This window comes from Podarcis gaigeae (assembly GCF_964106915.1).
Source record: "Podarcis gaigeae genome assembly, chromosome: 3".
Classification (NCBI taxonomy): domain Eukaryota; kingdom Metazoa; phylum Chordata; class Lepidosauria; order Squamata; family Lacertidae; genus Podarcis; species Podarcis gaigeae.
Genome location: NC_139680.1, coordinates 37,984,826 through 38,010,845, shown reverse-complemented (window position 1 = coordinate 38,010,845; position 26,020 = coordinate 37,984,826). Strand labels below are relative to the sequence as shown.

General features: G+C 40.1%; 1 protein-coding gene across 4 annotated transcripts in view; it reads right to left on the bottom strand.

Moving 5' to 3' along the window:
* The window catches only part of KCNQ5 (potassium voltage-gated channel subfamily Q member 5), a 247,138-nt gene that overhangs the window by 70,104 nt on the left and 151,014 nt on the right, over positions 1 to 26,020 (bottom strand). For all 4 annotated transcript variants that reach the window (XM_083730161.1, XM_083730165.1, XM_083730164.1 and 1 more), the window contains one exon: positions 14,467 to 14,557. In XM_083730161.1, the coding sequence (XP_083586287.1) occupies positions 14,467 to 14,557 (91 nt within the window). The remainder of the gene's footprint in view (positions 1 to 14,466; positions 14,558 to 26,020) is intronic.

Here is a 26,020-nt window from a genome sequence, read left to right as displayed (position 1 = left end):
AATAGTGCTTACAGACGTTAATAATCAAACTGTATGCATATGAAAGAATTGACACCTACTGATTTCAGGAAACAATAAGGCCATTTCTAAAGTTCCCTGAGCTCTTTTACATATGAATATGTCATTGCTGCTTTGCTAAAGAAAGCTGTGGGATTTCACAAAGTAACATCATGGGAGGGGAAGTTCTCTTTAATTGTGGTGCTAAGTAATGTACTAATAGAAATCAAAGAGGTAGTCCAAGATCAGATGCATTTAAGAATGTACTCAACTCTGCCACTGAAATAAATGGGACTTCTAAAGTACTAACTCTGGCTGGATTGTGTCCTTTGTGATTACTGTTATTTTTCACATAGGCTATTGAAATGGCTTAAATTCCCTTGCTTCTCTGTTGGCTGAAACAATAAGTGCTTTCCTTTGGAAATACATTAAAACTGCTAAAACTGTTGTTATTGTAGTTTCCTCATTAATTAATCATTAAAACTCTAAATAACCTTTGGTTAATTTGCAGAGTACATGCTGTGACCATCAAATTCCCATAGTTCCAGTCTGCTAGAGAATCAGAAGGCATATGGATAAAAAGTAGGGAGAGGGGGGAACCCATTGACATAAATTCCCTAATCTCAGAAGAATCATGGTTGATTAGCTATGCAAAAATAAACCTAGCAGTGGAATGTAAAAAAAAGATTAAAACAATCCATTTTCTGTTATGTTATCCACACTCTCACTTTTAATATGCACAGTTTTTGAGGCTGCCAACCAGTTTAAAGATTTTTAGCTGACTAACCATTTAGGTTTAAATGTATTAATCATTATAATAGAATTTGCATTTTACTTAGATGCTGAACCTAATTATAAAATTATTGAAACCAAAGGGACTGTTGGTCACAAAGTTTAGTTCTATTACATTTATCTGGGATTCTGAGTATTTCTTAGAGTGGCAGAAGGTGAAATTCAAAGTGTTGAAATGGTTGGTGCCCACATGATTCCAGGGCAGGATGGATGCGCAATGCAGATAGTTGGTGGTAACTATTTTGACACCACTGATACATCGTTGGAAGGAACAGGGACTTGTGCTCACCAACCACCATCTCTTGCTGCTCGTGGACTGAGCTGTCATTGACCATCTGTTAGCTTCCTAAATGAGGTACAAGTGCTTCTGCACTGGGTCATAATCAGCACTGCCATCTCTCATTCTGATGATCATCTATGATGGAAGGGATGGAAGTGTCTGGATTAGTATCTCCTGCCCTAAGCAGGTATTCAGTTCTGTCAGTGATGGCAGCACCAATAAATATGTTCAATGTTTTACAATGGCTGAAGAATCACTGTATCTAGATGCCTGGCGCATTTGATCTGTAAGTACAGTGATGACTATCTTCAGTATGGATTTACTGAAGGATCTGACTTATAACCAAAGTCCCTGTGTGTTTCATGTTGTGAAATTCTAGCTAATGAATCTATGAAGCCTGCTAATCTTCAACGTCATTTGGAGACAAAACACGCACGCTCCAAAAATAAATCAATGGTTTTTTGTGGAGTTGAAGAAGGGGCAAAAAACCATAGAAAAAAACTTCAAGTTTGAGTTCTCAGGAGAATTCAACCTTAGCTTCTTATGTGGCAAAGCAGGAAAGGATCGTATTCTAGGTGAGGAAGTGATTTTCCCTGCTTGTGTAGCTATATGTAAATGAGTACTTGGTGAGTCGGGAGGCTAGGGAAATCAACACATCACCTCCTTCGAGCAACATTGTGAAATGAAGAATATGTCTAATGATATAAAACAGACTCTCACTTTAAGGATCCAAACTTGCAACTTCTTTCCATTGCAAACTGATGAAACCGCTGGTATTACAAACAAAGCTATCATCCCACACTATGTATGGGAAGAAAAATATATGGAGGATTTTTTTACTTTCATGTGAACTTGCACACGCTACAGCAGAGTGCATGTTTAAATCCCTAAGTGGGTTTTGTTGTTTTTGTTGTTTTTTGTTGTTGCAAAGAACCACATTTCATGAGAGAAATGTGTGTGTCTGACAACAGATGGTGCTTGTGCTATGTCAGGGAAAAATCAGTGGATTTGTTCATCCGTGGTGAAGTATGACTTTTCCTGACAGATTCAAACTTTTCATGTGGTCAGTTGAACAACTTTGAGTGGTTGTGTTTGGTAGCCTACCTAGCAATGTTTTCACCTACTTGAACACTCTCAACACAAGCCTTCAAGGTAGTGATGTGTATATTTTTTACATTGAAGACAAGATTGAGGCAGTGATTTAAAAATTATGGTTAAGGGAAAGCTGAGTGGAAGGTGGTAGCCTCGCTAAAATCCAAACATTGGAGACATTTCTGGAGTCCACTGAGAAAGAATTGATACCAGAAGTAAAAAATAACATCAATGAGCACCTGCGTGATTTAGTATGACTAGCTTCAGATATTACTTTCCTGCCCCAAATCCTGAATACTCATGGATAAGGAATCCTTTTTAATGTGGTGACGTACAACTAACAACTCTATCTGCGGAAGATACACTTGTTGATGTGACTTGTGACTGTTTATCAAAATAATTTTTCTAAGAATGTAGACTAGCTCATCCTGGGTGAAGGTTTTTCCTGATTATAAGTACGTGAAAAAGCCTTGAAACATCTAGTTTCATTCTGTTCCACATATCTTTGTAAACAAACATTTTGGACACTTTGTTATATAAAGAATAAGCATAGAAATTGGCTCAATGTTAATCTAGATTTGAGATTAAAGGTAGGAAATACTGAACTGGAAGTGGAAGGGATTGTTTGGGACAAAAAAAGGCATGATTTCTCTCAACACATTTAGGTTTAGTAGCTGCTAGATATGTCCTAATTTGCTAACTCATAATACATGTTAGTAAAATTAAATTCATCTTCCCCCCTCCCCTAAATCATTGTCATTTTTGTGAGTAATATACTAAAAAACACTGCCCATCAAATTTGTGATAACTAAAATCCATTGCTTTTTAGGGACTACACCACACTTTCCCCAAAAATTTGCTTCGCAAAAAAATACCAAAATTTTCAAAAGTAGAGGGTCCATGGCTTGGCTTTTGAAAAACAGGGGATCTGCAGCACTTAGTTAATTGGGAAACATGGACCTTGATAACTCTTACCTACTCAATAGTGTGGAAAAGCTCAAATCTGTTTTATGAATTATCTGTAGGTAGGAAAGATATAAAAAACTGGAAAGTGTTTAACTCTCCTCATACCACATACTAACCCCTACATCAGTAATTTCTCTTTACCTTCTCACTGATTTTACATGGCATGCTGTTTACTGAAGGCTGCTCCGACAGACATTGTCCTCCCCCTGAAAAAAGCTTGTCACTTGATTTTTAAAGTTTTAAAATGATAAAATTTAACTGCTAAGTTTTACCTGCTTCTAATTCATATTAAGTAGGTGATTAATATGTTGTATTATATATACTTCAAGAGAACAATGCCTTGGATAAATAAGGATGACTCACATTTCAACTATAAGAGGAAAGAACTCGGAGACAATGATTTTAAAACAGAGGGAACACAGAGTTAATGTTGAATTCTATCCAGTTGGATTTCTAACAGTAGGAAAAGTGGGGTCATAAATTTTAAAAACACAAAAATTTGGAAGAGATTTATAAATGGAACATAAATCACTACCAATAAATTCCCAAGAGTTCCTAGTAGAATATCTCATAAACATCCAAGCAATCCATTCCTATGTTTACTCAGAAGTAAGACTGTCCGAGGCTTTCAGAGCTACTTAATTCCAGATAAACACGCTTAGATTCCAGTCTTGGAAAGTGAGGGTGTAATTCTCAAATCCCCTGCACTAGAGCTATCCTCCCATCAAGGCCGTCAGAAGAGGCATATGAGGCAAACCAGACCAGGGAAGAAGGGGTGAGTGAAGATCTACATCAAGAACAAGGGGTGGGGAAGAGAGAGATATAAAGATCTACATTAGGAGCAAGGCTCAGAAGACACCAGCAGTGCTTCCTATTTGTCAAGAGGACTTCTGTACTGGTGGCATGGTGAGGGCTGCCAAGGAGATCTGGCCTCCAAGGAGCATGCTGCAGCTGTTGCTGCCACCAGATCTACTGCCCCTATGGATCCTGCCACCTGAAGATGGTCACCTCACCTTGCCCCATGGGTGGGCCAGCCCTACCTCCCATTCTCAATAGCAACATAGGCAGCCAAACTTCCACAAACACCAGGGGTACCTAGTATCTGGGATTATTGCATGGTAGCCATGCAGCCACCTCCAAAGGGTCTGCAACTGGTCAGTGTAGTCACAAGTCACTGGAGCTATAAACCTCTGTATTCTGCTGCTTCTAAATGCAACTGCAAGCCTGGTAAGGAGCTGCTACGCTGTTCCAACAAGATGCAGCCTCCAGATCCTTTATAGATATTACTGCACAGCTGCTCTGCTGAGCCATATAGGTGGGGGAGTTGCAGCAAGGTGTATCACTTACAAGTTAGTTAATTGTGCCTTAAGGATTTTCTAGTATTTATCAGCCACACAGTCAACCTTCACAACAATTTGATGATGTTAATAAATAGTGTTAATAAATAGTCTTAATACATGGATTAGATATAAATGATTTTGCACCATTTGCACTAGAAAACAGGTCTTACCACAAGTGCTAGTTATTCCATATCAAAATTAAGTACAAATAATTTTGCTAAAGATAAAGTAGCATTTATTTGCCAATAGTTTTTTTTTTTTAAATTTTTTATACATATCTGGGTATATCAAAGTCAGTCTACTCAAAATGGGCCCACTGAAATCAATGGGCAAGGCACTTAAATCCATGGATTTCAATGGTCTCCCCTGAGTGTAACTTAGTTGCATATTATTCGCTTGTCATGAGCACGATATCTGCTCAAAGGTTCAGTCAGTCAGTGATGGGAAAGGAGCTCCTCAAGAGCTCAACTTTCGCCAATTTTGAAGTTCTTATGCCTAGCAGCTGTTGGAAGATCCAGCAGTGACACTGGGTATAAGATGAAATACTCAAAGGGCTGGTTGCTCGTGCCAATCTTATTCATTTTTAATCAGCCTGCTGATTTACAGCATGCTGGCTCTGTTTCTTCAATTATGTAGTTTGTTGCAATCAAGGAGACATGTTTCCCCCTAAACCATTTTACCTTTGCCTCACAAAATCAGGAAGCGATTCATGGCTGCAGGCTTACCCACAAGCAGTGGGGATGAGGATTCATATACTTTTATCAATGCTTGAGGTTTGCGACCAACGTGGGTGGAGGGGGGAAGCTCATGCTGTAAGCCTAGCATCATAAGTTCAAAAAGGGCATTGAAGCTAACCTGTAAATCAGAGTGAGGAACCCCCTAGCCTAGCCCACAGGCCAATCTTGTCCTTCCAGCACGGTCCAATCAGACCTACAATGCTGTTTCTCCATAACCATGCCCACCGGTCAATCATCTGATACCATTCTGATGGGCAGATGTTGCCAGCTGATTGGTGGGGTTATGTAGCTCAATTCTGCACTGGTGGGAAACCCACTAGTTTCCCACCGAGCACGCACAGCCAAAGCATCAGTATTCAATCCCCTGCTTATCAGTTTAATCCTGCTCAGTCCCTTGTCTCCGCTCATCAGCTGATAATGACGAGCAGCCTTGTCCACAGTCTGAGGTGGAGATATAAATATCTGGCCTACTGGAGAAAGACATTTCTCCATCCCGCTGTGGATCACATTTGAGGCTTATTCCCTGGGATGTTCAGATCTGGTGAAATTTGCTGGAACCAGTCAAAAGTTAATGCAGAGGAGAAGAAACAACATTGCTCCTCACCCAGGCCCTGCTCTAGAACACAGCAAGCATGAGTGAGAGACTGCTTGTACATTAAGCTGTAGGAGTTGAAGCTAGAGAGGGAGTTTGTGTTCCACTTGCTACAAAGGAAGGACCTAAACAGTGAGATGCATGTACTTGTTAAGTATAATGGTTTAATTGACACTGAAATGAGAATGCCTGAATGTGTGTTTGTGAAAAGGTTTAACATGGGGATTTTCCATGAGGTTATATTGAAAGCAAGAAGAGCTCTCTCTGAGCTGTAACTTGTTAATGACCTGTTGACTGTTTTTCTACTCTGTGCTGAGAGTGAACCTTTGATCATGTGATGAAGGTATTGAGTAGCAAATTCGCCATCTTGAGAGGTTGGTGGCTGTTAGTATTTCTGAACTCTACAGGGAGAACAATGCATGTAAATGGCTCTGCAAGACATGCATAGCCTAAGGCCAATGAAGGCTGGAATGCAGACTGGAATGGGGGAGAGGCACAGTTTGGATTTTTGGAATCTCTTATTTCTAAGAAGATGTTGAGCCTGTGCTGGACAGCACAAGACACTGCATAGATATTTTGGTTGTATCTTTGATGCTTATGATGTTTTTGAAGAGTTCTGCCAGTAAAACTATGAATAATATTTTCTTGGGCCTGGACATTGTTTTCTTCCAAAGGAGTCAATTGCTATGCTTTCAGTCACTTCAAACTGCACAATATTAAGATCAGCAACAGTGTTGGCAATTTCTCTATGTGGGGTGTCTTTGAAGGCAGCCAGGGAAGTGGAGCTATTTCACTGAGCAGCAGTTTGTTTAGCCACCGACATTAGCTCCAATTTGTTTCCAGGCAAAATTCAAGGTGTTGGTGCTTACTTTTAAAGCCCTTTACAGTCTGGGTCCACTACACCTGAAGCACACTGGGGAGATTATAATTCTACCAGCCAGGAGGTTTTTCCTTCTTGCTTTTGCTTCCAAATATACCCCTTCCTCATGCAGGAGAAAAGTAGGTTTGGAGAACTTCTGGGAGCTGTTTCTTCCAAGTAGGTAACTGAAAAACGGCACGAAGAAACCAACTGCAATATATTTAAAGAACGAACCTCTCATCTGCCAAAATCCTGCTGATGCATATGGTCTGAGGAAAGATTTTTCACTCCTGCCATCTCGGCTAACATCTCGCATCTCAGAGATGAGTGGAAGTGTATACTTTTAATATTTTTTGCTCGGTTCCTTGGGGGTCAGTGGAAAATGTGATTCTCTCCCTTTCCTTTCTACCACAACTTGAGAGTATACCCAATCTGTTGACACTTCTGTTCTGCGAAGGATGCCATCTGCCGCAATGCTTTGCAGTTATCCCTCTGGTATCTTCTTCCAAGTTTTAAGCCTTTGCAGAAAACACTTTCTTCCAAAGTTAATTGACACAGTGCTGTCCCATGAAAATTATCTCCATGCAGAGTATTTCACTTACTGATTCACTCTTGATGTTTAAAATTGATTCAACCTGGTTACAACAGTGTACTTTACTCAAGACTTTGAGATGGTTCACGTAACAAATTACTGCTTATTAAACTTATTAAGCATGCTCTTGGAGAGTAGCTTGCAAATGCTTTACTCCTCTGTAGTCTTTTTTTTTGGGGGGGTCCTGCTAAACTGGGGTTCGGTTTAGCATGTCATCTGAACTGGGACTCCCTACAGCTCATGCTTAAGTAGGAGCAAGTTAGCCATGAGGCCCAGTTCCGATGACAAGCTGTGCTAACCTTTATTTACCTTGTTTAGTGTGCTACAGTAGTAAAAGGAACGAAGTGGCTGGGGAGCAAAGTAACTGTGAGCTCCTTTCAAAGAGCTCCCATATTTGTGTGGTCTTGCTAAGCCATAATTTGCCTTAATGGGTCTTGTGAACCAGGACTGTGTGTGTAGAGAGAGACCTGCTTGGTTTGCACATTGTATTAGCAGCAGTTTTATTATTTGCTGTACTGCGTTTCCACTTGAAAATTATCTGTAACTTCCCATTACTGGATTTTATTTTTGACCACAGGGCTTTAAATTACCTACCATATTTTTGAACATTATAATTTATTTCAACTATGCTTCTGCAGCTGCTTTTGTTCCTATCTATTTGACTTGCCAAGTATCTGACTAGCCATCTAGATAGAATGCCAAATGTTTTTATAATCTTTTGAATTTGTCAGAAGTTTATCCGCACACGCACTTACAAACACGGTGCTACTTCCCTGTTCAGGGAAGTTTTTAATGTATGATATTTTAGTGTTTTCTGGTTTCTATGGAAGCCGCCCAGAGTGGCTGGGGAAACCCAGCCAGATGGGCGGGGTACAAATAATAAATTATTATTATTAAATTATTATTATTACAATTGTACAAGTGTCTCTTGGGTTTATTTATTTATTTATAAGATTAAAATGTGAGAAGCAGTTCGTTTAGGAACATTTAAAATTTATTTACAGTTTAATAGAAAATAAACCTTGCCTTATAAACAATCTGTAGCTCACAGAAGTAAATAAATAGTAGGTAGCAAGTCTGGCATATTGCAAGCATGTGCTCCTGCTTGTGATGTCAATAAAAAAAGCTACAAAAACTGGACTGGAGCCCAAGGTAAATTCATGGAAGAAAAGCTTCTCCCTCTACTGTCCACCTCCTGAAAAACCATTCTGGAGGTTGGTGGGGCATCCTGAACAATGTAGGACAGGAGGCACTTGGGAATTTGGTGAATCCCAAAAGTGGTTTGTAAGATGATAGTTTTACAGGTTGTTAAAGACACCATTGATTTCTGAAGTTTTTCCAGGATTCTGTCATCTGGACGATGAAAGGGGTGACCTTTGGTATGCCCCCGGTTTTTGGGGGAACTCATGCTCCATGATTAGAAAGGCAAAGTGTTCAGAGGGCTCAACTGGTACAGAATTATCAGACGTTTAGCTAGATTTTACTCGATCCACTGGGAACCAAAGTAGGGCAACTTGCTGGAATCCGGACGGCTCATTTATTTCAATAGTCTTGCATAGCAGAGTCTAGGCACTACAGTTGTCTAATGCTGGGACGTGGTGCCCTACAAAAGTTGTGGACTTCAACTCCCACCAACCCAGGGCTGATGGGAGCTGTAGTCCACAACATCTCATAGGCTACTCCTAGTTTAACGAAATCAGCTGTGCCTGCTGCTCTCAGAGACCCATAAGCCGCTACCTCCCTGCTGTTTACAGGGTTGTCAAGCTGGCTTCTGCCATGTGAACATGAGCATCTGATGCTACCAAAGTGTTAAGAAGAAAAGCACGTTCAAGAGTGGCTCCCATGCTATTATAATAATGTCAGAAGCAGGGGCTTACTTTAGTCCCCTAAAAGCCATGGGATTAAGAATACCCTTTGCACTGGATTGCTGATTTAACTGTTGGTGGTCTAGACAGTGTAGAATGCTCTGGAAATGATTGTGCTTTCAGAATGTGTGTGTGTGTGTGTGTGTGTGTGTGTGTGTGTGTGTGTGTTTTATGAAAGTGACTGAAGGGCTTATAGATGTATATCAATAAGCACTTAAGAGGTATAACATGAGAAGCAAAGTAGGAGAGCTTTTAGTACCAACTCTATTTTAAAAATGCAGTTCAGTGATGTATATTTTCCAAAATACATCATTTTCTCTATATCTTTCTATTCCTACACACATCCACTGTGTAATCATTTCCAGGAAACGGTTTTATTCTGTCTCTGAACTTTTCCAGTCCCCTTTTCTTTCCCCTAGTAAACATGACCCTTTGTTCAGTTGTCTAAATATAAATAAAGGAAACATCACTGCAGTTTGTACATTTGAAAAGATGAGTTTTATCAACTTCTTTCCATGGTGACATATCAAAAATCCAAGCTTATGTGGGAGGGGAAGGAAAGGATTTTATTTCATTTGAAACATACCAAGCAACATTATTTTTTTATATATAGCTGGAGTCTTGTATTACTTCATATCTTTATGTTGGGGTGCAGAGCAGTGGCCAGCTCTATTTTGTTATCTGCCTCTGTGATATCAGCATGAAAGACATTGTTTCATTTATCTATGCACATAATAAGACTAAAGGCTAATGACATAAGGGAAAGTCAGATGCTTTCCTTCTATTTAGCTCGCTGCTTTAAAATTACCTAAAGAAGGATTTTTTTTAGATATTTGAAGATTTCCAAATAGAGACCTCAAAAATATTTTAAATTAAAAAATGAGGGATTCAGGTCTAAACTGATTACACAGAAGTATCAACTTCACCATATACTGGCAGATCAGTCACTTAAAGCCCAAGCTCCTAGGGGCAAATCTACACTGGTTAGTTATAATGTTAAAAATGTGTTATAAAAATGTGACACCAGAGGGTCGCTGAAGAGCAGCAACCTGTCGTCAATGCAAAATTGCATTGAGAGCTATATTACTTTTTTAAACAGTGTTTTTAGAACCAGTGTAGATCCAGCCCTGATCTCTGACTAATTATGAAACCATTACTATTATTCATTAAATTTCTCTACTGGCCTTCATCCAAGGATGACAGGGTGGTGGTTTACAGTATAAAAATACATACGACAATAAGAAACAAAAACAACAGCCCGTTTAAAAGGCCATAGAATGTTTAATTAGCCAAAGGCCTGGGAAAAGAGGAATGTTTTTCCTGGCACTTTAAGATATGTAATGAAGGCTCCAGGGACACAGAAGCAAAGGACTGGTCTCTATTATTTGTCGTTGTTGCTTAGTCGTTTAATCTATTATTTTGTTTAGTTGTTTAATTTATACACAGAGCTTTTAGAGCTTACTGCTGGTCCCTTGGTGGGCCTTATATTTTCTTGGGGAAAGTATCTAAACATTGAAATAGAGGAATCTGAATGGAAATCATGGTGGTCAGCTAGGCCTCATAAGTCTGTTTCATCATATGTGAGGGAATGTTCCCTCAAAGTTGTGCACAGATGGCATTGTCTACCTGTGCAGATGTCTCCTATCACGTCACAGTCAACACAGGATTGTTGGTGAGCTTCAAGGGACATGCCCTCAGGTCTCATTATTCTTGGGAATGCCCTCAGGTCTCATTATTCTTGTCTCAAATAGATCATGAAATACCTAAAACAGTTAAATCACCTGTTCAGGTCTCCCCACAACTGTCATTACTAAACGTATTGACTGATAACATGAAGGCTAGTTGCTCAAAAAGAACTGTTGACATGGATGCTAGCTGTAGCTAGGATTTCAATATCTCAGCAATGGAAAACCTTGAAAAATCAACATTTGTCTTTATGGTATAAGAACTTATGGACTTTGGCCATTTGGGGGAAAAACACACACAAATTGCATGTCACAAGAGGGCAGAGGACCCAGAATACTTTTGCGTCATCTGGTAGGATCTTATTTCTTATGCTTCAGACTTAGATGCCTGACATTCACTATCCATGCCAGCTCAGGAAATTGATTTATATTGGTGCTACCACTTCTTCCTATTATTATTATTATTATTATTATTATTTGCTTGCTTTGCATATGGTATGATGTAATACTCTGCTACTGCACTTTTGGGCTGCTAGTTAACAGGCATTATATTACAAATTTAAAAATATGCTAATATATTGTACAATGCACAGATTGTGATAAATCACCAATGGGTAAGGTAAAAGGCTAACAAATAACATCAGCATTTTTAAAGCTCTTCATGCAAAACTCTGGACAAATTTCAGTGCTCTTGACAATAGAACTTAAAATATGGTATTACGGTGATCCAAGCAAAGCTAAGAGAAATTAACATATTGATGCCCCAATCCAGTAAGAGTGATCATTATACAAAAGCAGGCTTAGAATAAAATAATCATATAGAGTTGGAAGAGACCATGGGGGTCATCTAGTCCAACCACCTGCAATGCAGGAAACTCAGCTAAAGCATACATGAGAGGTGAACATCCCACCTTTGCTTAAAAACCTCCAAAGGAGGAGAGTCCATAAACTCCTGAGGGAGTCAAAGCAAATTTTCTTTTTTCTTAAAAAACGCACAGTTATGAGGTAAAGCATAGATAGGAGATAAATTATAAGGCTCATGGACACTTTATATAAACGTTGAAATATTTTTTAAAAAACCAACACAAAAGGGCAGCATCCAAATAAGTGTGTGCGCTTGCTTGCTTGCTTGCTCTAATTTAATAATTAGGACCTGTTATTTTGACCACGGCCCCCTTCCAGTAATTAGCAATGTTACTTTGTGAATGGCAGAACTCAGCCCAAGTTACAAAAGGGTGGAAGAAAACAGAACAACACAGTCATTAGGCACTCCACTTAAGTGGGGAAAGCAATAAAGGTTTAATATTTTGGATTGCATAAAATCTAGAATTACTCATTCTTTACACAGTCACTTTCCTCTTCCATTTAGTTGTTTGTTCCATTTGTTGATACCGTCACTGACTGCAATGTTTCTCTCCCCACCCCGCCCCCCAGTACACAAGCATTTGCTGCAGAGGTGGTCCTCCTCTGCGTGTACAAGTAAACGTAGATGTTTATGCCAAAATAAAATCTGTTCATCTGTAAAGTGTTTGTTGTTTTGCTCCGAAAGACTAAAGAGGCTACCCTTCTGCGATTTTGTCTCTATTGCCAACATCATCCATTTGATCTCCAAATGAAAACTTCTCTCCACTTGCCCCATGTATTGCAATCTTCTTTATATTTTTGTACGCTAATTCCAAATAAAGCAGCTCTGCTGTATGGAGACAGCATCATTGGGCTTCCCATAAGGGGAGAACCTTTCGAGAGAAACTTAAAACTCCCCCAAAGACAAGAGCGAAGAACAAAAGTGGAGCTAACAATAGTAAATATGGCCAGACCTTCATAATTTGTAGCTAACAACCACTGCAAGATCAATAACAATAATACGGATTTGCGTATTTCTCATATTTTCTTCCTCTGTACTTCAGTAAGCTGTGATCCAGCAGGACAGCAAGAATTGCACACAAGAATCACAACCCGCATTGCCTCTTCTAGGGAGTCAATTATCTCATGTCCAATTGGGTTTTCTGGATACTTTTAAATTTCATTAGAATAAACATCTTTCCATGGTGGTAGAAAGAAAAGGGCAGCATATCATGAAAGCCTTCCCCCTCAAAAAGAGAGAATATATTGCTTGTAATACTGTGCCATTTTGTCATAATTGTACAAACCTCTGTAAATAAGAATTTTGCTTGCTGGCAGAGACCTGCTATGCTAGCTTACTGGCAGGAGGGTCATTGCTGCTTATCAGGAGGAGAAAGGGGAAGCAGGGAGGTTGGTATGCTGCAGATGCTCTGGAAGGAGCACCAAAGTAGCTCTGGCTGGTGTGTTTGCACCATGCTGACCTCCCTGCTTCCTTGCTCCTCTCACTATGCAACAACAACCTACCTATTGAGAAGCTAGCATAGCAGCTCCACCTTATTTTGGTGAGCCACTTCTGCCTAAATAGTATATTAAATAGTACCTCGGAAGTTGAACAGAATGTGTTCCAGAAGTCCGTTCGATTTCTGAAACGTTCGAAAACCAAAGTGTGGCTTCCATTGGAAGCTGTGGAAGCTCCGTCGGACGTTTGGTTTCCAAAAGAACATTCGAAAACCGGAACACTCACTTCCGGTTTCCAATTGTTTGGGAGCTGGAACGTTTGACTCCCAAGGAGTATGGGAGCCGAGGTACAATTGTATTTCTCTAGAGATATTTAGAATTCCGCCCACTCCCACCCCGGTCCATCCCCAGTATACATCTAGATATACCTGATGCTAACTTTTTATTAGCAGGATGATATCAGAGTTTTATAATCTGTCATTAATATACCTTCTGGGTGCTATGGAGAAGAGGACTATGGTGACCATGTTTCAATAGGATTAAAGCTTCTATCTACAACAGTTTCTACAGATTTACTTTTCCCCAGCAGTTTGTTGTAGTTATGGGAAAGTCTACAGTTGGGGAATGCTGCCCTTCTTCGTAACTTCTAAACAGGCAGAATCCTGTGCTTCAAGTTAAGAACAGTTTCAGGTTAAGAACGGACCTCCGGAACGAATTAAGTACTTAACCCAAGGTACCACGTTATATCTTACATCAGGGTTGGGCATCCTTTTTTTGCGCAAGGACCACGCTCACCCTTGGTCAACCTTCCAGGGCCCACATACCAGAGATGGGTTTGACCACTTCATGTGCATGTAGCCACACAGACACATAGCCTTCTCCCACTGATCTGTGATTCGGAAGGGGTGATGTGCATCCTCATCGGGGCTGAACAGAGAGGTTTAAACCTCTCTGACCACCAGAACACTATGCCTATTATTTTATTTTATTTTATTTTATTTTTTCCTGCCACCAAAATTGGTAGAGTCTTGGGGGGACAAGGTAAATTTGCTTGTGGGGAGACACACCAGCCAACCAGGTTGTAGGTTTGCCACCTCTGAATAGATCTCAAATGAAATATGACTCACCAAACACCCTCCCAGGAAGTAAGAGTTCCACTTAACAGGATGGGCCTTACTTCAGAGAAAACTTGCATAATAGTGTGCTGCTATCATTTTTTAATTTCTTTTCCTGCTGCTATTATTTTTTTATTTCCCAAAGTACTGATAAAATACACCCTAATTTACTATGGATATGTATAAAAATATATATAATGCACTTTCCAATCTCTGAATTATTATTATTATTTGGTTCATAAAGTTCACTTACCAGAATGAAGAGGCAACTAGTGGCAAGCCAGGTATGTTCAGGGATAGTAGAAAACACTGATAAAATCAAGCAACCGAAGACAAGGAGAAAACTGAAAAACAAAAGAATGTAAAAATTAGCAAGGACCATTGGAGTAAAAATAAACTTTAAATATATGAAACAGTCAAGTTATCAGAATTACTGTATTTTTCCGTGTATAAGACGCCCCTGTGTTTAAGACACCCACTATTTTGGGGGACTCAAAATTAAGAAAACGCACTATGCACTATCCATGCAGCTTTAAATCCCCCAGGAGTGGACCTGTTCCCAGCCCTCCACACCAGACTGTCATTGGCCAATCTGGCAGGCTGGTGCACAGGTGAATGTCAAGCTGGAAATGTGCGCAGAAGCTTGCACTCTGGCCGGGGATAGCCCCAGCACCCAGCTCTCGAGTGTCAGTAAGGACCATATGCCAGACCTGTTCTCTCTGCTGTCCCCCCGAGTCCAAGAAAGGAAAAATGGACACTTGGAAAACTGACAATACAAAAAGGGGCAAAAAGACACAGATTGAATGCCCCTTTTCAACCTGATGGGCCGTTTCCTCTATCTATGCAGGCATAGTTGCCACAAAATACCCAGATAGGGGCTGGTACCTCTTCAATTATTTGAGGGTCATTCCGAGAATGCAAATCATGGCTGCGGATACAGCTGCCATGGAATATGGTGTTAGGTTCTCTAATAACCCTCACACTAGGTGGGATCCAAAGAACAAGGGTATGTGGCTGGAATTGGTGGGGCCCTACATCAGAAACAGGCCTGAGCCAGCAAAACCGGGAAAACCCATCCCTGGAAGCCATTATTTTCATAGGGTGTGCTGGGAATTCAATCAGGGTGCATGCCACAGGTGAGTTCTCGCTTGAGTGTAAGCGGTGCCTAGGGTTCTACGCCTACACATTGTGCAACAGGAGCCACACACCCTTTCATGGCTCCAGGGACTTTGGCCCTGGAGCCGCACAAAAAGATGTGGTTCCTACAGCCCCATAGCTAGTCTTTTCTATGAATATAACAACATGACCTTAGGAGCTGAGATCTCATGAAAGCAAGGAGCATTCACGTAAATAAAGGTCAGTAAGATGGGTGTTTCTAAACATCTTAAGAACAGATTAAATGTATTTTTTTATAATAACACACACAACAACAACACAATTGTGGCAACTGTGTCTTCTCCCTTTAACTGAACTTTACAGGAAGGGCTGAAATCCCGAGAACATTAAACTGTTTGCAAATCAGGTACTTTGCTACTGCTACAATTCAACATTTATGAGTATTTTGCTTTCACTTTGTTAGCCTTTATTGTATGATTTCATGTGCTTTGCATTTTCCAGCTCATTAATATTGTCCTTGATCCAAAAAACTGTACTACTAGTTTGGCACACCCAAGGGAGCTTTCGATTTATATTTTCAAACAGCAGAGGCAACTCCCAGACATATTTCTATGTGGCAACTGCAGTTTTGAACAGCGGGGTCTGCTGTTAAAGGGGGAAAGTATAAAACCCTACTTTGTATGTCTAAATCCTCTTTGGCTCTCAGCCATGAAGGGTGAGTATCAGAATTGAAATGGGAAATAGCATAAACAGCTACCAACAGAGATATAGGCACAAGGACCCAAACTGTACAACAAACATCTGTCTTTATTATCTACTCAGGTAACAATATTACAGGGCCAACTAACATCAATAAAAACATCAAGGGGTCATTCACCAGCTTATCTTCTGCTGTGAAGCATGCCACCATCTTCCAGCAATGGCACACTGCATTTTTACATAGGGCAAATAGAGGAATAAATGGGGTTTGCAGTTCCTAGGATGCCATTGCAGAACACTGTTTAACCTCCAAGGAAGCCATTTCTCAAGGTTTGTCGATCCTTAGGGAATAAGGGCCCTCAAGGAGATGAAAGGCCCTCATAGTCAGGATGGGGGTGAGGCAAGCATTATGATGGGAGGGGCAGAACCGAGTTAAGTATTTCTATTTATTTACTTGATTTAGGGGTGGGCAGCTGCTCCTCCCCTGCACCCCCTGGCTGCGCCCATGAACGCCCTCAGAAGAGTTTCAACAGAATCTGAGACTTAACACCACTGTCCAGTCTAAAGATGTTTGGATTATCATCCATGCTGTTATTTTAGGCATCTACTTTCTGGAAAGCGTGCTAAAGGTATGACATACTTTGAACCAATGAAGGCCTTGATTGGATTTAAAACTGGAGTTAAAATATTTCTTTGAATAACTAGATACTTTCACTAAAGGGTAAAAAAGAAAAAGCGAAAGAACAAACAAAAGATTGGAGGACAATAGCCTATTAAGGCAACCTAAACCGTGTGTGTGTGTGTGTGTGTGTGTGTGTGTGTGTGTGTGTGTGTGCTGGTATGTTTTAAATAGCTGACTCTAGACCCAAATCCTGGCCAAATTTCCATGATGCTAGTGACTTAACTGCCTTTGGATACATGAGCCAAGAGTCTTTGCATATCTGGATACTGAAAACAAAACCAGTTCTTTTTCATGAATTGAACACAAATCCTATGTTAACAAGATCCAGATTATTATTATTTTTTTTAAAAAAGGTTGACTGCTAATAAGATTGAATAAAAAGAATCAAGAACCCACACTGCACTGACCGGGCTCAAGGCTTTCATTTGCTGACCTGGGGCTCATGTGAGAGGAATGGGATAAAAATTTAATAAAACATTATTGTTGTTGTTGTTGTTGTTAATTTACTATTTGTCCTCCACCCATGTTAATTTGCAGACATGTCCAGCACTTTCAAGCTCCTTTTCTGAAACAGTTTTATTTCTCTAGTAGAGCCACCAAACCTTCTTAATTCTGGTATTTCCTTTTGGTAGACAGTTTAAAGCAGTAATTTGTAATAATGTCACATTTTATCATGCCAGGTATAATTTTGGACTGGAACCATAAAAAACAAAAACAAACCTCTCAGCAATTCATTACAGCCAAATGCAATCACAATAACAGTTGGTTGGAAAAGCTAGTGTAATTTTAAAATAAATGATTGGATATGAAGAAAAAGGGATGAACATCCGTAAATCATGAAAGCTCTTGTCATATTACTGAAAGGAGCATGGTGACATCTCATGTGCTGCTAACAATAATATGAATTCTTTTTATTTCACTAAAATCGCTGTTTGACGTTAGCTTTGGCCGCTGTTTCCTGTTCAGCAGAACCTTGTTGAGAGCATGCACTGTGAAAGAGAAAATCTGAAAAGGACACAGGAAACAGGGTGGAAAAAAGCACTTTCCACTGTTAATAAAATGGTGTTCTCAGAAATTACAAATTATTGCTGCCCATAGTTAAAGTTATTTTCCAGTCAATCATTTTTAAGTCTTGTGCAGAACAAAAGGGGATGTGTTTCTTCTAATATCCCAGGGATGGATTCTACAAGATGCTTTTATTGGACATGAAGAAAGTTGGAGAGTCCTTCCTAACCCAAACTCTTCTCTAGGGCCCAATGATCCTGCAACATTCCTTTATAAACAGATTCTGAACTATGGCCTCATTTTATGAACTTTCATTTCTGAAATATAATGTAATGTATTAGATTATTGCATTGTAGGGACTGGTTTAGCTGTGATCTCTGCACGCCAGGGGCAAGCCTAGACTACTCTTCCAACTCTTTAGTTCTGTGAGGATATGGTTTGGGTCAAACCATACTTTCCTGCATTTCAGTTAATTCATCATAATATGGAATTGAATATTGATGCTGTAAGTGCTTTGTCCAGACCCTGGACATACAGTGGTAACCTCGGGTTAAGAACTTAATTCATTCTGGAGGTCCGTTCTTAACCTGAAACTCTTTTTAACCTGAGGTACCACTTTAGCTAATGGGGCCTCCCGCTGCTGCTGCGCAGTTTCTGTTCTCATCCTAAAGCAAAGTTCTTAACCCGAGGTACTATTTCTGGGTTAGCGGAGTCTGTAACCTGAAGCGTCTGTAACCTGAGGTACCACTGCAATGGGCTTTTATGACCCCTCCTTTAGATAGCTATGTGTCAAGCGCACCACCTTTCCCCTGCCATTGAGGGGACTAGAGCTGTGCAACGTCAGCACACACACACACACACACACACACACACCCTGCAGTGTGTGCGCAGCTCACACTGTGTGCGCACAGTCCATTCACCCCCAAAATCTGCTTCAGAAGGGTCCCTCCAGATCAGATTTGGGGAGCACATGGAAAGCTATAGGAGGGAGAAAAAGTCAGGCACCATTGGATATCACCCACCATACTGTTACATTATGTCCCAAATATATTTTTGGTGTTTTGTTACCTATTATGTATTCCAGTGATTTATGCTGAGATATAATAAATACTGGATTAACATATTAAATAATATTAATATATTTTAAAAAATAGATATTGCAATTATCCCTGCCAAATGCATTTCTTTTATAATGCAGTATGCTTATGAAGAGAAGCAGTATCAGTGTTTAATTTTTTAATGATAAACAAAAAGCGAATTACAATATGAAAGTAGAGTTACAGGGTCTATTAAAAGTATGTACAATAGTACAGCACAGAGCAGGTCAACACAGACAACTGTTTTGAAAGTATCCGGCATGTAAGCTAGTGTTTTGTAAGTATAGCTTTTTAGGAATGAATACTGGAAAAATAAGTATATCACAAGCTGAAGCATTAATATTCATGTTTTGACACTGTGTTTGACAATTATAGTGGAGATTAATGTTTGGATTTAGAAACAGGGTGGAGATGTTTGCCCTTGTCCTATTCTTCCTCATTTTAAAGTTCTAGGAAAACAATAGATAAGCAGGTTTAAACTCTATAAAAGGAAAGAAATGTAACTACCAAAGCAAGCTGCCCAGACAAGGAAGGGTTTTCGAAGACCATTCAGAACATCAAAAACCCAAGACATAAAGCATTGGGTGAATTAATGGCTTTTGCAGTACTGAACCTTAGCTATACACAAGGCTGTCCATGTTTGGGGTCCCTTGTGGTAGAAACTTGAACTTGCTCTTTTATTTATTTAGTTTAGTGAGCCACCCAGCCCACAAATTCACTTTTTGTTTCTAAATGTTTTGCTGATTTTACCTTATGTATACTTGTGTTTTTTTAAAAAAGTCTGGTGGATTTTAGCAGTGTTTTATTATGCTTACGACAGTCTTCTGATTAAGTAGTCCGTAAATCTTTCTAAACAATAAACAAACAACACCTGTCTCAATACGAGGAATAAAATATACTTAATTTTCTCTGGAATGTGTCCATTATGGAAAAATGGGTGGAATCCAGACTGAATGTGAAGCATTGTGGTTCTGCTTATTTTACAAAAATGTACCTGCTGCCAATGAGGCATGCTGTATGGAATACAATACAGTACTGTATCTCTTCGTTTATAATGCTATTCCATGTTAAATGTCGCTGAGAGGCAAACTAAAAAGCGGTAGGATCTTAAGTCACACTGGAAGTGGCTGTTGACTGCAAGATAATGCTAAGCAGGATGTGGGGCTCCTCTGAGTTGAAGCAAGGTCTCTTCTAAGTGTCCTGAAGTGGGGACATCTAACTCTCTTCTCTTTAAAAAATGCTGGAAGCAGAATGTCTGCAAAACTTAAAACACTTCTTCCCAAGCTTGCCACATAAAGGAAATACAGTGGTACCTCGGGTTACATACGCTTCAGGTTACAGACTCCGCCAACCCAGAAATAGTACCTCGGGTTAAGAACTTTGCTTTAGGATGAGAACAGAAATCATGCTCCGGTGGAATGGCGGCAGCAGGAGGCCCCATTAGCTAAAGTGGTGCTTCAGGTTAAGAACAGTTTCAGGTTAAGAATGGACCTCCGGAACGAATTAAGCATGTAACAAGAGGTACCACTGTATCGTATAGGGTGGGAGAGAGAGACCGATTTTTTGATAGATCCTCCTTCTAACCATAGGCAAACATTTTACCAGGGCTTTCCAATCCCAGTGCTTTGAGGAAAGAATAGTGTAGTTATGTAAAGTGGTACCTCAGCTGCCGCACCGCCGGAGCACTATTTCTGTTCTCATCCTGAAGCAAAGTTTAACCTGAAGCATTATTTCTGGGTTAGCGGAGTCTGTAACCTGAAGCGTATGTAGCCTGAGGTACCACTGTATTGCTTTGTTGCTAGTTCTGCTAGTGATGGTTGCTTGGGAAATGCTTGACATTCATATCCCTTTAACCTTTCTGCCACATGCCCACACATACACTCCTGTCAAATTAGCTTTGCAATTTGTTTCACAAGTCTGAATCTGTTTTTTCATTCATCATATCTCCTTGGTACCGGGATCTGCCTTTCTGAAATTTTACAGGCTATTTTCCTAGGAGCACCACAGGGAGGGGGAAAAAACCCCACATCAGAACCTTTAGCCATAAACACACAGTTATCAAGTGGCTTAATTGTTATGGATTGCTTTTGCTTTCTTTAACCAACCCAGACTAAATTTGGTCCATAATTTGGCAGGTTTTCTCCACTCAGGAAAATCTCATCCAATTCTGCTGAATTGGGGGAGGGGGGAGTTATAGCCATGTTTTGATTTCCCATAGTAGTGAATGAGTGAAGTATGAAGATTTGTTTTTCCTAATCAGGATTCCTATTCAGTTCCCAGACGGAAACAGACAGCCTCTGAAGCAATTTGGACTAAATCTTGCTCTTATCCAAAACAAGATCTGAAGGAAATCTTGGAGTTGATGGTTCTCATAACTGCTGCACACACAATAAAACTGCAGCATTATCAATTTTATTTACAGCGTTCATATAATATACATAATAATAAATATATTCTTCCTTTGTCACTTCCTTACAAAGTAATGTTTACAAGCTTGACACAAAGCTTACTTTACAGCCCCCCAAAGCTATTAAGTATTACAACTTCACTCATTACTTTTTGTACTTGGTCTCCAGCCTTTCTCTAGAAAAATAAGAAAACTTAGAATAGCCTTCTTTGTACCTTCTGTATTAATCACTCTACAGTACAGTGGTACCTCGGGATACATACGCTTCAGCTTACATACGCTTCAGGTTACAGACTCCGCTAACCCAGAAACAGTACCTCGGGTTAAGAACTTTGCTTCAGGATCAGAACAGAAATTGTGCTCCGGCGGCATGCTTACAAGATTCTGCCCACTGCTTTTTTTGGTCAGGGTGGTGACTTAGCCATTTTCATCTTTAAAAAAAACCCCAACAACTACTACTGCAATTTGCCATATAAACAACAGATTTAGGGGAAGCAAGCAAGAAATGTAATAAGCATATATCTCTGTCGAGAAAATATATCACAAAGGAGACATGAAATGACTGCTGTCTTTGATGAAGAATTGCAGCATTTTTTCATTTAAAATATTTATACCCCATGTTCCCTTATAAAATTCAAGGTGGCTCACATGAAGAATAAAATAAATTGCAGCAAACTCATATCATTATCTAAGACTGCAACCAAGACTTGGTTGCAAGCTCCGTTCAATGCTGTGGGACACAGGAAGCTGCCTTATACTGAACTGATCCATCTAACACAATATTGTTTATACCAGGCATGGGATACCTTTGGCCTGCAGGTCAAATTAGGCCCAACAGGGACAGTGTTAAGTTGTGACGACACAGTGATTCTTCAAAGAGCTCTTGTTTATTTACAGGCCAGGACAGAACTGAACTGAAGGGTTCAGTCAGCCTGCTTATATAGAGCTGCAGTACAATGTAACTGTAACAATTTTCTAAAACTATCCAATCACTGAACGTCACTTTCGATCCCTTATTTGCACAACTATCTACAGTATCCCCCTGCTGGCCCAGGGTGAGAACTTCAGTACATAACAGACAGTGCTTTCCTATACCAACATTGTGGAATCCAATGTACCCAAGGATATCCCATGCCCTTTTAAAATATGGGGTGGTGTGTGTTTTTTTTGGGGGGGGGAGGTTCTTGGGTTGTTGTTTTTGTGGTTTTATATTTTGATTTTATTCTGTGAAAAATCCTGAGGTCTCTGGGTATAAGATGGTATATAAATTCAACAAAACAAACACAATTTTAAGGCAGTTTCCCATTGTTTAAGCCAGTGGTTGCCAAACTACCCCCTGCAATGAACTGCTTGAAAATTGCTGAGGGTCTGTTGGGAATTATGCATAATAGCTGGGAAATGTGTACAACTCACTGTTCGTGGAAGGAAAATGTGCACATTCACATCCTAGTGAATGCAAACAATGGCTGGTTATTATGTGCATTAACTGCTCTACCTACCCCCATCTTCCCTCCGTTCCCATTGAACGGAGCTTGCAACCAAGCCTTTAACATACATACTGTGTTCTGTTCTCCTTTAAACAGTGGAATGGAATTCTTTCTTTTTTTTTTTAATGAAAAGCCAAAATCTTACTCAGTCTCTTACCACTTTCCCAATACCTTTGGTACACACACGCCAATGAAAATTCAGCTCTAGCAGAAAATACATTATTCAATTCATACTTAGCATGCTGACAAGCTTTGATGCAGATCTTGAGAAGGGGATGCTGCAATCTGACTTAAAAGAGGCTTCGCTGTTTTCTCTAAATTGTCTTCTTGCAAAATCCTAGTTAATTTCTTAGGGGAAGCATATACTACAATCCTACCTTGAATGTGGGCTTCTCATGCTTCCTATTCAAGAGCGTATGGAGAAGTTGTACCCTATTTTAAAAATATTCCTGAATTTCAGCCCCCATTTGTCTCTAAAGATAAACTGAAACATTTAAACGCCGAAATCCAGACGTTTTTGTCACATCAGTTAACTGGAGCATAATCTCAAATAGAAATTGTATTGAAATAGTGAAGTAAGGGGGGAAAGACAAAAAAATTGTGTTAAATTTGATCACCAAACGTTTTATAATGTCATGTCAAGAAGTAAGATCCACCAGCGTATGAAATTGCTTAAGCTAGTGGCCTCTGTCATGTTCACTGCATTGAATACACAGAGGCAGGTCTGTTTGTTTATTGAATCCTGCATGTAATTCATCCTCCTATAATTTTTTAAAAGGAAAAGGAAATATTTATGTCAAGGTTATCTTGGCTAATTTCTCTCTAGAGATAAGCTGTTCTTGTTTCAGTGCCCCTTGAATGTACTCTGGCTATCTTTAATGCAAAGATACGGATACAGATAGGTAGCCGTGTTGGTCTGCCATAGTCAAAACAAAAAAAATTCCTTCCAGTAGCACCTTAAAGACCAACTAAGTCAGTTCTTGGTATGAGCTTTCGTGTGCATGCACACTTCTTCAGATGCTGAAGATATAGTGAAGATAGCGGTTTGAATCCCCGCAACGGGGTGAGCTCCCGTTGGTCGGTCCCTGCTCCTGTCAACCTAGCAGTTCAAAAGCATGTCAAAGTGCAACTAGATAAATAGATACCGCTCTGGTGGGAAGGTAAACAGCATTTCCGGCAACTTATTGAAGATACAATAAGTATCTTCAGATACTTCTTCAGTATCTGAAGAAGTGTGCATGCACACGAAAGCTCATACCAAGAACTGACTTAGTTGGTCTTTAAGGTGCTACTGGAAGGAATTTTTTTTGTTTTGACTATGGCAGACCAACACGGCTACCTATCTGTAACTGGAACTATGGAAGGCACCACATTGAGCCGCATGAAATGGAAGTCCATCAACCTCACCAAGAAACTTGCACATGTACAGACTGATATCTTCTTTCTTACTAAATGCAAGAACCTGGACATTATACCCAAGGGTCTTAGAATTAAGAACCCTCTACAATCCACGTATCCCACTGAATATGCAAGAAAACTATGCAACACTTTCTCTAGGTATCTGAAGAAGTGTGCATGCACACGAAAGCTCATACCAAGAACTGACTTAGTTGGTCTTTAAGGTGCTACTGGAAGGAATTTTTTTTTTGTTTTGGCAAAGATACGGACTTTTAGATAAATGGACAACTGTAAATGTGTATGATAAACCAAGATAAATGCTCTCATCGGTGGTTTAAAAGCATTTATCAAGAGCAAAACTACTGTGTCACTTTGAATGTGATTATATAGCTGTGCAGTGTTAATTTTAGCTGCTTTTAAAGGAACAGAAACAACAACTTCTGTATTTTAAAATTAAAACTGCTGAAGACTGTAGAAGAAAGCAGCCAAGTAAACACTTTTATTTGAAAAATATATTTATGGGTATGTGACTGCAGCTTAATAGATTATCCCCAGGAACATCTTTGAGGTTCTGATTTCAATAAGAATATAACGCACAGTGGGAATACCTGTGTTACATTGATGTTTAATACCCACAGGGGTCACATGATGTGCAAGGATCACACATGAGTGCTACATACAACTTTAATGCCAGTGCAGATGTCTGGGAAAACAGATTTTGATACATCCATGCATCATGTATTTTACCTATTTTACCAATGTTTTTAATAGGAACTACCCTGGGGGACGCGGGTGGCACTGTGGGTTAAACCACAGAGCCTAGGACTTGCCGATCAGAAGGTCGGCGGTTTGAATCCCCGCAACGGGGTGAGCTCCCGTTGGTCGGTCCCTGCTCCTGTCAACCTAGCAGTTCAAAAGCATGTCAAAGTGCAACTAGATAAATAGATACCGCTCTGGTGGGAAGGTAAACAGCATTTCCGTGCACTGCTCTGGTTTGCCAGAGTCATGCTGGCCACATGACCCAGAAGCTGTATGCCGGCTCCCTCGGCCAATAAAGTGAGATGAGTGCTGCAACCCCGGAGTCAGTCACGACTGGACCTAATGGTCAGGGGTCTCTTTACCTTTACCCTGGGTTCAACTGCCCTGAATGTCACAGTCAACTTTAATTCAATGCCGAAGAGGTAGATGCATGTCCTAAAAAACTCCATGGTACTGCCTCATCATCACAAGTCCATGGTTTTCAAACTTTCTAGCTTCTTGGAAACCATTTTCATCTCCCAAAGGCACCCTGCATATCTGCCATCCGCAAAGCTGTAGATCATGCCAGGTCATAGTTGATACATAAGTTCTATACTTAGATCAGCAGGGGTTCTCTGGGTATACCGTGATTGCTCCACATCAGAGTACATGACCTAGAACTCCATGTAGAAGTATATGTTTTGGTCTGTCTCTCTCACACTCAATGTAGGAACAGATGCTTCCGGCCATGCAAGTCACTTCAGAGATCATCGGCATTCCTCATTTCCCTGTTAAATCACAAAGGCTAGCCTCCCTTACTGGACATTTGCTTAACTGCAAGAGGGCAGAGTTTCAACGAGTCTCTAACAGTTATCTGATCTGGAAAGACTGAGCATACTTGGAATCTGAAACAGCCCCAAAGGGGTAGGTTCCACACCTGATCTAGGTGAATTCATCAGAACGCCAAAAAAAATGCAAGGATGAAAGCAGTGGACGGTGGCAGAGAAGGGGAAGGTGGCCAAAAAGCTAGTGTGATGCAAATACTCCTGGTGCTCCACCTGGTTTGTTTCCACTGTCCTTTCCACTCCTTGCACCTTCTGGTAAGCAACAGTGCCCCAACTGTTGGGAAGCTAGAGTGGCACCTTCGCAAAATCCGGCGAGTCACTTCTGCTCAAAAT